Below are 11,485 nucleotides of genomic sequence, written 5' to 3'. Positions count from 1 at the left end.
CACAATAGGTCAAAATATATTAATACAAAATAGCATCTATACATACTGTAAAATACATTTAAAAAAGTAGTAATAAGCATTAAGACATATTAAAGAGTTTTGATATATATATATCTACAATAAAAAGTCCAAACGTTGTAAATAGTTTTAATTAAACAACACAGGGGACATAAATATATATATATATATATATAACTCATCACAGTTGAACCGTACACAGAACAAAGTCATTAAACTCCATGACAACCATACTGTAGAACTTATCGTTGTCATGGAGCCATTATGACATCACAATCGGTGCCTATAAAACGCTCAGCCAGATGAGACCGGTATCATTTGACTGATCTGAACGCTTGCCTTTGGTTGACTCCGAACGCTACTGTACAGATTATCAAGTGAATTTGCAGACTTTCAAATAGTTCGCAACTTTAAACTGCTTGACGCACTGTGTACGGACAGACAGTTTACTTAGATTTCAACCCTCTGTGAACCGAGTCTAAGCACAGTTAAGTCTGCAGTTATCTTTTCACATCATGTTTCGTCCTGTAACACCATTGTCCGACAAGGACATGGAAGGAGCAGATGTTGAAAATATGGATTTTATTCTGCCGAATGCTGTGCCGAACTTTGACTATGTCCCTGATTTCGGACTTTCGTCACAAGTCGGGCGCGCTGCCGGTTCTTTAAATCCATTTGAAGGAGGAGAGGAGGAGGAGGAGATGGTGGATGTTTATCCAACACATGAGGCGAAACGCCAAAAAGGTAAGATGCGAGTTAAAGCAAAAAGTCTGACTGTCATGCTGATAAGTTTACATAAAGTTATTGTGTTGTTAATGCACGTGTACATGTAGACGCACCAGGTGGTGCTCGTGTACTTGATATTTTACCCGCCGTTTTTCTTGACTGGCATAATACGCAGTCAAATTCTGATCCATTTATTTAACAAAAAGCGACCAAAATGAATAAAACATCCCCGCAATTTAAGATAAGAATGACCTCGTATGAGGTCTTGTTTTTTAATATCCCTCACGAAAATTAACTATGTTTTTTATGTGGTAAAAGTGTAGTAACCATGTTTATTGGTGTATTGATTACTATTAGCAAAACCATGGTTATTTAGTAATAACAATGGTTTTAATAAAGTACCGTTAACCATGTTTTGTTGGATGTATATGTTTAATTTTCATTATTACATTTCATTATTTCATTATTACATTATTTCATTAGTACATTATTACTTTAAAGATGGTCCCTAAATTCACACACATTATGGGGTGGTTTCCCAGGAAGAGATTAACTTAAACCAGGACTAGGCCTTAATTTATTTAGGAAATATAACTAGTTTTAACAAACATACCTTACTAAAACATTACTTGTGTGCATTTTGAGGCAAAACAAAGGGCCTGATGTATTTTAAGATATGTCAGTGCAAGTTGTTTTCAGTTTGGACAGCTCTTAAATTCATTTAAATCTCAGACTAGTCTAATCCCTGTCTGGGAAACCGCCCCATTCGTTATTTATTTAGTAGTCTATATGAAATTATTTGCTACATGTATGCATCAGCAGTTCACTTTAAAATACACTAATTATTATGGACAGGGCCAGATTAACATTTTGTTATACCCTGGGCAACAATATTCAAGGGCCCCATCATCACGAGCCCAGGATCACCATAATATGGTCATATACAGAATATATTACTGTAATATACAGTAAATATACTCAATACTTCAAATTCAAACTGTCATCAGGTGTATTTTGATTTACAAATATTTAAATGCTCATACAAAGGCACTACCATTGTCTTAATGAAAATAGGCTTTTACTTAATTATTATTACAAGACCATCATATAGCCTAATATTAGACACCCAAACCAAAGGGAAGAAAATGATCTTTAATTTGCATGTCTGAACTGAACTGAACATCAACGCAGACATGAATTTCCTCACAGAAGTTTAAGATCATATAGGCTACTTGAACGTAGATATACAAATGACAGGAAGTTTAACACTGTGCACAAGCAAACATGCTGGAAGGCAGCTAAAAACCATTATAAACACCAGCTTATTTTATTTTATTGGAGCCTTACCTCCAGATAAAGTAATAAACTGGATTGATGATATAAATGTTGTTTACTCACATGTGTGTTGTGAACTCTCCGGATTTTATGTTGTGCACTGCTCCACTCGTTCACTTCTCCACATGGTCGGTTAATTTACAGGGTCGCGTGAGCAGCTACACTGCACGTTCGACTTAATTTGGTGCTAATCAGACCTCTTGGTGATGTCAAAGTACCGCGAGAGCGATTCAAAGCAGATTTCTCCATGTGATTACTGCAATCGCTCTCGCGGTACTTTGCTGTCACTCGCCTGTGGGTTCTTGTGGGGCCACACCAGTCTGCTCCCCAGTCACTTTCGCGCCCCTATAGTAATTTGATTTCATACGCCGATCGGATCGCATAGATGCCTGCGTATCACGTAGACTACACCACTGTTTATACTTTACATTTTCTGCGTTTCTGATGTCATTTTCCTTTTTTAATTTCCGCTTGGCGCTCCTACTTAGCTTCTCCATGTCTCGTTTTTTTCTGTTGTAGCAACGCCTTGCGTCACGTAACACTCTGCGAACCTTTGACCCACCTTATGCAAACTGACCAATGAGGAGAGGGTCTTAATTGAGGCCTTCTCTTCATTGGTCAGTCCGCATGAGACTGATTCTCAACCGCTCTCAACTCACGTTCAAAGTCATAGGCAACGCAGCGTCTCTCTTTGTAGCGCAAAAGCCTGTGTTGAAGGTTTGTTTAATATAAAGCGGCCAGCGGGAGATTACCAGATACATTATTTTGCAGAGGTGGGACAAAGTCATTGTTATGCAAGTCACAAGTAAGTCTCAAGTCTTTGCTTTCGAGTCCCGAGTCAAGTCGAGTCAAAGATGAGGCAAGTCCCGAGTCGAGTCACAAGTCAAAGCCAACAAGTCTCAAGTCGAGTCCAAAGTCCTACCATTTTAGTTTCGAGTCATTTCAAGTCCTCTTACCACAGAAAGAAAATGTGTGCTGTGGACAGGTGGAGGGAGGCCCCTATACTGCATTGCATTTGCAAAAGATCAAGTTGGCCAAAAGTCTGTCAGTCAGTTGTGCACGATAGGGACGCAGAATGATGCCACCATGGCTGAAAGCTCGCTCCACTGGAGAACTAGAAGCAGGCACTGCCAAGACTCGGATGGCTACTTGAAAGAGTGAAGGAAGAGTGCCCAGAACAAAAGGGCATACTGTCCTTCTGCCATGTCAATGCAGTGACTTAGCTGCAGTGGTGTAGTCTAGATTTTTGTTTTCCCTCTCACCCTTATGCTCACTTGTCCCAGCGCGACACCCCATAAGCACCACCACACTCACAGATGCATACAGTATAGATATTCATGTAACTGAGAGCATTCTTAAAGTGTACTAATAAACACATAAACTGAATGTATTATCAACATATCAGTTTATTATAAGAGAAAAAAAGACTTTAACAGCCAATGACATTTACAGCTGGGGAAACTGGACTGACTTTTAGACTAGTTTAGTGTTAATTAACATCTAACTCAGGGCCAAAAGCTACTCAACTGTTAATTAAAATTAAATAAACTGTTTACAATCTTCAAACCGTGGCTAACACATACATTGAAGGAGAAAAAATATCCACTCTTTCAATAGCTATTATCTGACAACTATTGATAACATTACCATGTGTAATTTAATGGTGTAAATGTTTTTATTTAATACACATTTAAGATGACCATTAATTAACTCTAATTTGCATAGTCATTGAAATAAAAGCTTATTTTATGCATATAATACAAGCAGTGTCTAAAAATGAAAATAGGCTTTTACTTAATTATTATTATTTACAAGACCATCAAGTAGCCTAATATTAGACACCCAAACCAAACAGAAGTTTAAGATCATATACATCTTGAACATAGATATATAAATGAACACAGAGAAGGGAAGTTTAACACTGTGAAGCACAAACAAACATGCTGAAAGCTAAAAACCATCAGGACATAAACACGGGCTTATTTTATTGCATTTAGATTCTTACCTCTATATAAAGTAATAAACTGGACTGATGATTTAAATGTTGTTTACTCACACATGTGTGTTGTTAACTCTCCGTATTTATGTTGCAGCACTCGTTCACTTCTCCACATGGACTGTTTACAGTTTCGCGTGAGCAGCTACACTGCAGGTTCGACTTCATTTGGCGTGAAACAGACCTCCTGGTGATGTCAAAGTACCGCGAGAGCTATTCAAAGCAGATTTCTCCATTTGATAACTGGAATCACTCTCGCGGTACTTTGCTGTCACTCGCCTGTGGCGCCACATCGGTCTGCTCCCCAGTCACTTTTGCGCCGCTATAGTAATTTCATATGCCGATCGGATCGCGCAGTCCGGCAGGAAGTCAAACACACCAAATATAATATAGCCTAATATGTATATGCATTTCAACCCGCTAAAGTAGCAAGTGTAGCATGCTGGTCAGTGCTTCACTATCACTAAAAGTTTGAAATGTCACAAAACCATGCTGTTACGCATCATCACGCTATTTTTAGTTGGTATACGGAATTCCTTGACAATTCCTAGTGGGTATAAGGCGTGTACTTGCGTATCACGTAGACTACACCACTGCTGAGCTGTACTGCTGGTACGGTCCCAACATCCAAACCAACGTGAGACTACAGTGATTGGCTGTCGTGCAGGCAGTGCGCGTGCTCTCTGCATGCAGGTTGTGCACATTTTTTTCACAAATGCTTATACACTGAGAGCGGCGCGGCCGTGTGAAAAAAAAATTCCCCAGGATTTCGTGTGAAGTAGCAAGTCTTCTCGAGTCAAAAGGCGCAAGTCCAAGTGAAGTCACGAGTCATTGATGTTCAAGTCCAAGTCGAGTTGCAAGTCTTTGTACATTTTGTCGAGTCGAGTCTGAAGTGATCAAATTCATGACTCGAGTCTGACTCGAGACCAAGTAACATGACTCGAGTCCACACCTCTGGTATTTTGCTCGTGCCCTTGCTGCCCTGGGCCCTTTGGAGGTCTTGGGCCCCTGGGCAATTGCCTAGTTGCCCGTATGGTTAATCCGGCCCTGATTATGGACAGGAAATTACATACAAAACAACTTTTTGTTATCTCGAGATCACCAGAAAATAAAGTCATGATCACGAGAAAACAAGCAAGCAAAAATAATAATAATGCATGGTCCCTCTCGGCTTCAATACAATTTAGACAAAAAGAAAAATGATAATTTTAAATGAAGGCATTAATTTATTGAATTGTAATTGCAGTGTTTGGAGGAGAGATGGATTCATTCCTACCGAATGCTGTGTTGACCTGTGACTTTGTCCCTGACATCGGACTTTCGTCACAGATCGGGCGCGCTGCCGGGGGTATGAATCCTAATGGAGGAGGAGAGGAGAAAATCCCAACAAGTAAGAAGAAAATGAAAGCAAAATGTGGCTTTAATGCTGATAAGTTTACATACATTATTCTTAATGCACGTGCACAGATAGACACTAGGTGGTGCTCGTGTACTTTTTACCTCATTTTACTTTTCCTTTGGCACAATGCATAACTTCTCACTTAAGCAATACAGAAAGCCACATTTTGACAAAGCCCCAAAATAAAAACAAATTCAATCTTTATCTTATGTTTAGTATGCTAAAACAGCTTTATTAATGTTATTGTCTCATCAGATTTACAATAACACAATACACAACATCATGTCATTGTTTGCATGCCTTTATGTTACTGTCTGATGTTTATCATTTGTGCTGATTTTCTATATTTTGAAAATGCAAAAGTACTAAACTAAAATACAGATTTTAAATACATGTATCTAAAATGCTCTGACAACAACTTCATAACAAGACATTAACATGATTAATTGTCCCCAAATTAAAAACAAGAATTGCCACTGTATGGGGTCTTGTTATTCTTATTATTGCAAATGTGATATTTATTTTATACAGCTGAATAAATAATAGATTAAAATAAGTGACAAGTTTTAGACACATATTGATCACTTCAGTTAAAGCATTCATTTCATAACATTATTTATTGAATTGCAGTGTTGGGATGGAGATGTGATGATGGTGGAATGGATTTTGTCCTTCCATGTGCCGTCCCTGACATAGTCCCGAACAACGGACATTTGTTAGACAGACGCGCCGGGAGTTCACATCCACGAGGAGGAGTAAAGGAGTTTACTCCTGCATTTGAGGAGGCGAACAGCCCCACAGGTCAGATGGAAATTTTGTGTTCTTGACAATCTTTAAAACTGTACCATGTTTGTTCCTCAATAGTTTTGTTGGCCCTAGCAGATACTGATATCTTACTACATTAAAGTCAGTAAAATAAAGCATCTTACAATAAGAAATTAAGTTTAGACCATTTTTCTAGTGTCTTTTAAACTCTTATTTTAACAGCATTATTAATGCAATAATCATTGCTGTATTTTTAGGAATTTTTTAAAAAGAATTAGATACTCAATTACATATACATATTTAATCAAATCGTATCTGGGTGGACAGTTTGTTAAATGTGTTCATTAAGTATTATTACTGACCACGGTTCTTTGTCATTCTCTTTTGTCATAATGAATTTTCTAATAGTTTATCATTTGTTTTTGTTTTTCTTTTTTTGTGTAGAAAAATGCGAGAATAAATTATTGAAATCATTAAAGAAGGGATGGAATATTGTAAGGCGCCCATTCCTTCATAATGATAAAGTGGAAACACTGATTCCTTCAGAGGTTTGTTACATCATTACATTTACTACAACTATCTGTCCATTTATAGACATGTTTCCATCCAGGTTTTGTTATCGACCAAGTGAATATGCGTAAAAAAGGTTTTCTATTCAAATGGTGCTAAAATGGTGTCCGTGGTGATGTCACGAATGATGAAAGCGAATTGTCACATAAGTTTTTGTGTATCACAAAAAATCAGATCTTGAGCAAATTATCTACCTAATTTCTCTAATGCTCTTACAATAAAAGCTTAGCCAGGTCCAGTCTGATGTTTGTGGTCTCGTTAATTTAAAATAAATGTGCTTTCACCAAAGGGACCCATTTATGAGAAAAAATTGAATATTTAGGAGAATAAACATGAATCATTTTATGGATAAGTGATTGACATTTCAGCACTTCATGAAGTAAGTTCAGTGCAGCTCTGTGTATATGGAGGATCGACTCTGCAAATCAAAACAGAAAGTCTCAGGCTGCAATAAGAGCGCCTATTGTTTGCTGTTATGTCCTTCAGAGGTTGCGCGTGATGAAGATCTATCATGTGACATCACATTTATTTGCGTTAAAGCTATTTAAAAAAATGTTTTTTTGAGGTATTGACATTGCGTTTAAGCGCTAAAGCATTTTTTTTTTGCTAAAAAGCCTTGGATGGAAACATTTATCTGTCTGTCTGTCTGTCTGTCTGTCTGACCCACCTCTGGTCTTTTCCACAGCTTAATGCGGATTCAGCTTATCCTAATCTAAATTATGATGCTGGTCTGGCGAGCTCTGAATTAAACAATAAGATCAAACCGGAAAAACAACGAATGGCATTCTTTGACTGTCTCTGGAGGGGCAAGGTGGAGTCAGTGCCGACTCCCCTGCTTAAAGCGGATCCAGCTATCCCTGATGTTAGGGAAGTTGTTGATCTTGCATCACAGTCAAAGACCTACGTTGTTCCAAAGAAACACAAACAAAAGGCTTCAAAGAGCCGCAAATCTAACCTCCAGGGAGAAAAAGTGACTGTTGTGCCAACTCAACAGCCCAAGGCTATTTCAGATATTCCTGTTGGCATGGATGTTCCTGCTCTGGCCGGCCCCCAATCAAAACCAAAGATTCGTCCGGATAAACGCATGACATTGACGCAACGCTTCCTTGGATGCTTCCAGAGGGGCAAAGTGGAGTCGATGCCGACTTCACAGATTGAGGCCGATCCAGCTATCCCTGATGCCAGGGAAGTTGTTGATCTGGCAGATTCTCAATCGAAGAGTGTTGGCTTAAAGAAACAAAAACAAAAGGCTTCAAAGAGCCGCTCATTTCACAACCCTTTTAGAAAAAAAGGGAAGAGTAAAGTGAAAAAAGATGCCGATCCAGCTATTCCTGATGCCATGGATGGTGCGGATCTGGCCAGTTTTGGTGGCATCGCTGCAGCCAATGCCAGGCTACAGACGTTAGGTGCCATTCCAGAGAATATTGGGTTAAAAGGTGGTGGAAATCCTGACCCAAATAAAGCAAAAAATCCTGAGTCAAAAGAAGATGGAAATACTGGGTCAAAAGCTCTTGAAAATCCCAGAAATCCCTTGCCAGAAGATGATAAAGTTGTCAAGCCAAAAGTTATAAATGTTGTTCAAAAAGCTTTTGAACCGCCAAGCGAGAAGAAACGAGCTAAACGCTCTGTGCTTAGAGGTGAGTGTACTGACTTCATTACTCCTACTTTGCAACAATAAGTGAAATGGTTTCTTCATCATATTCTTCTGTACCTGGAAATGTATGCTGTACCTTTCATCTGTGAGTATATGAGTGTTAACATGTACTGTCACCTCATCATTTTTCTGTGTGTTTTTCAGAGCCTTTTGATTCTAAATATCAACTCTTGGAGGATGAAGTGCTTGGGGAAGGGTGCGGTGGCAGAGTGTACAAAGGGATCCGTATATCTGATGGCACTCCGGTAATGCACTCGTATTTATATTAAACACAATGTTTGCTGAAATTTGTATGTCCACTTGATCTAAACCGTGTTTTAAAGTTTGTAGATTCTCAAACCTTAAAGTTATGTGTGCAGTGTCAGGTGAGACGCTTTAGTCTGCTCAAGAGAAATTAACTTTTGTTGTTTTTCTCTTTACAGGTTGCCATCAAGCAAATAATCAAACAAAAGAATGAAAGCACTCTTCAGATTGTAAGTTGTCATAAAATTTGATGAAGCGAACTAAACAGAAAATAGACAGTATAGCGATTACGCACCAATACAAGATATTTGTTTTATCTAATTGTAATTTGTTGACCATTTTTTGTCCAGCCTGGATACCCCAAACCACTTATTACAGAAGTGGCGCTGATGCTTAAGTTAAGAGATGCGCCCTTTTGCCCCAATGTCATACAGATGTATGACTGGTACGAGACTAAACACTTTTACACGCTCGTGTTGGAGTACCCACTGCACAGCGAATCCTTGTTGAAATTTGTTCAGCATGAAGAAAAACTAAGTGAAAATACAGCAAGACATCTCATGCGTCAGGCGGTACTGGCAGTGCAACACTGTCTGGATAATGGAGTTTTCCACACCGACATCCAACCCGGAAACTTCTTGGTACAAAAATCAACAATGACCCTGAAGTTAATTGACTTTGGGCTTGGACATTATCTGACGCATGATGATGCCTATGATTCCTATGACTTTATGGGTGAGCTGCATTTTTTTAATATAGCGGAGTATTGAAATCTGTTGTTTCTTTTACAAAATGACTCAACACGATGTTTTGTGTACAGGAGCTTCATGTTGGACCCTGCCTGAGATCGAAACGGCTAAGAAATTCCACGGCGTGCCAGCAAACGTCTGGGACTTAGGTACTGTGCTGTACTTCATGGTGCTTGGATCTTTGCCCTGTCTTTTAAACGACTTTAATTCCGGGTGTCTGAAGACAACTGAGAAGGTTTTATCAAAGGGTGAGTGAAAATGACTGATCAACATGCACACACAAAGTCTCTGATCAAATCCACAATAAATATTATCAGAGGATACGGTCTGTCTGGTAAGATGATAGACTTTATTGGGTTTAGCTAAACAGTCATTTAGTGGCTCGCCGATGTATTACATCACTGTGCCATCATCTTACCCTGAGGTACTGTCTGTCTGTGACCAGGGTCCCTTTAGATGATAGACAGACAACAAAAATGACAACAAAAGCGTCTCTTTATGCCGTGATCATTATTGCCATTTGTGTGTCATGATGACTAACCAGCTCTCTCCTAAATCTTGTACAGAAATCTATGATCTGTTAAGATGGTGCCTGGCCCTGAATCCAAGTGATCGTCCGACGCTCAAGCAGATCTTAGATCATGACTGGTTTAAACTAAGTCTGACGAAGAAGAGCTACTCGTATACAAAATGAGGTAACAAACCAAGTAGGAAACTACATTTTGCAGATTACATGCTTTTTATTTTGTGTAGTTAGTTGTATAGTAAGATTGTTTTAAATGTAAATTTTCATCACTACAGGGCACTATCCACACAATTATAAAAAGGATGAAGCTGAATGACTGAAGGAGAGGGGAATGGAGTTTGGAGTTTGAAGGAGGTATGAATGAATGCTTTTTTAACTATAATCGCATAATCTCGTGCATAATCAAAGTTTACTGTTAAGGGAGTGTCTTGCGTGTATTTTGTGAACGTTAGCGTCTCTTTTGTCGTAAATGGTTTTGACGTGTGTGCAGCGGGCACTTGTTTTGACAAAACACGTGATGCACATGGTTCACATGACGCAACAAACAAATATTTAAAAAAACGTAAGCAACACACATGACAATCCGAACACTTATTTTGAATTAGCGCCCCTCGTATGAGCAGTCACGAGCCGCCACTGATATTGTGGCTTTGAGGTTCTAGATATACTATAAATATGATGACTAAAAATTAAATGTTGACATTTTCTTTCTTTCTCATCTTCAGGTTGTATTTCAGACTTCATGATCACAGACCGCTGGCTGAACGTCTGATGCAGATCCTGTCTCATCCTTGAACACATTAAAAAAATGTTTTAATTCTTAATGTTTTTATATTTTAAAGTTGTAAAATAAAGTATCTAATATATAGTAAGTTCTCTATAGCAGTGGTTCTTGGCGTTGTTCCTGGGGGCCCACTGCCCTGCATGTTTTCTATGTCTCCCTTATTTAACACACCTGATTCAAATCATCAGCTCATTAGAAGGGATCTCCATGAACTGAACTGAGTATGTCAGATAAAAGAGACATACAAAATGTGCAGGGCAGTGGGCCTCCAGGAATAACGTTAAGAACCACTGCTCTATAGAATCAGCGATGTCTGGCTCTCTCTAGGGTTTTTTTTCTCCTAGGAGTTTAGGGAGTCAGGTTTATTAATGTAAAGCTGCTTTGAAATAATTAAACAATTGTGAAAAGTGCTACAGTATATAAATAAAATTGAATTGAATATGGAAGACTTTTCTTTAGCAGATGTTTTCATTTGCTTTTTTACTTTTTATTTGATCAAACTGATTAACTTGGGTTACTTATGTACATGTTTTTCATATGCAATATCAAACCCTTGATCTTGGTATAAAATACTGGGAGTTAACGTAGTAAATCCAATCAGACACAATGTTAAACCTGATGCTGTTTTAACCCAAATAAATAAGTACACTTGACCTAAACCTTAAAATATACCCTTCTTTACTCTGTGTTCTAGTTTAATTTGCATGATTTCTCTCAATC

The 11,485-nt window shown here is 38.4% G+C and overlaps 2 protein-coding genes across 3 annotated transcripts; both read left to right on the top strand.

Moving 5' to 3' along the window:
- Positions 1–311: 311 nt before the first annotated feature.
- On the top strand, positions 312–6,959 carry LOC141368852 (uncharacterized). The gene is made up of 4 exons (XM_073873645.1): positions 312–762; positions 5,322–5,465; positions 6,105–6,275; positions 6,684–6,959. Exons 1-4 carry the CDS (start codon positions 534–536, stop codon positions 6,878–6,880), a joined length of 741 nt encoding a protein of 246 aa, XP_073729746.1. The 5' UTR covers positions 312–533; the 3' UTR covers positions 6,881–6,959.
- Positions 6,960–7,495: 536 nt separating this feature from the next.
- LOC141368851 (serine/threonine-protein kinase pim-3-like) lies at positions 7,496–10,418 on the top strand. 2 transcript variants are annotated; one of them, XM_073873644.1, is made up of 6 exons: positions 7,496–8,708; positions 8,886–8,936; positions 9,057–9,441; positions 9,527–9,703; positions 10,022–10,150; positions 10,257–10,418. In XM_073873644.1, exons 3-5 carry the CDS (start codon positions 9,096–9,098, stop codon positions 10,147–10,149), a joined length of 651 nt encoding a protein of 216 aa, XP_073729745.1. In that variant the 5' UTR covers positions 7,496–8,708; positions 8,886–8,936; positions 9,057–9,095; the 3' UTR covers position 10,150; positions 10,257–10,418. The 2 variants fall into 2 exon arrangements, 1 of the variants encoding a protein (XP_073729745.1); XR_012372277.1 differs by lacking the exons at positions 9,527–9,703; positions 10,022–10,150; positions 10,257–10,418 and having other exon boundaries at positions 8,886–9,198.
- Positions 10,419–11,485: the final 1,067 nt, after the last annotated feature.

This window comes from Misgurnus anguillicaudatus, chromosome 11 (genome assembly GCF_027580225.2).
Source record: "Misgurnus anguillicaudatus chromosome 11, ASM2758022v2, whole genome shotgun sequence".
NCBI classification, from domain to species: Eukaryota; Metazoa; Chordata; class Actinopteri; order Cypriniformes; family Cobitidae; genus Misgurnus; species Misgurnus anguillicaudatus.
This window is presented reverse-complemented; position numbering and strand designations above follow the sequence as displayed.

Bases quoted from the DNA above. Each gene is read 5' to 3' on its own strand.
- LOC141368852 (XM_073873645.1), top strand. From the start codon at position 534: ATGTTTCGTCCTGTAACACCATTGTCCGACAAGGACATGGAAGGAGCA. The intron at 5,466-6,104 runs GTAAGAAGAAAA...ATTGAATTGCAG, and splicing joins AGAGGAGAAAATCCCAACAA to TGTTGGGATGGAGATGTGAT. The intron at 6,276-6,683 runs GTCAGATGGAAA...TTTTTTGTGTAG, and splicing joins GGAGGCGAACAGCCCCACAG to AAAAATGCGAGAATAAATTA.
- LOC141368851 (XM_073873644.1), top strand. From the start codon at position 9,096: ATGCTTAAGTTAAGAGATGCGCCCTTTTGCCCCAATGTCATACAGATG. The intron at 9,442-9,526 runs GTGAGCTGCATT...TTTTGTGTACAG, and splicing joins TGATTCCTATGACTTTATGG to GAGCTTCATGTTGGACCCTG. The intron at 9,704-10,021 runs GTGAGTGAAAAT...AATCTTGTACAG, and splicing joins TGAGAAGGTTTTATCAAAGG to AAATCTATGATCTGTTAAGA.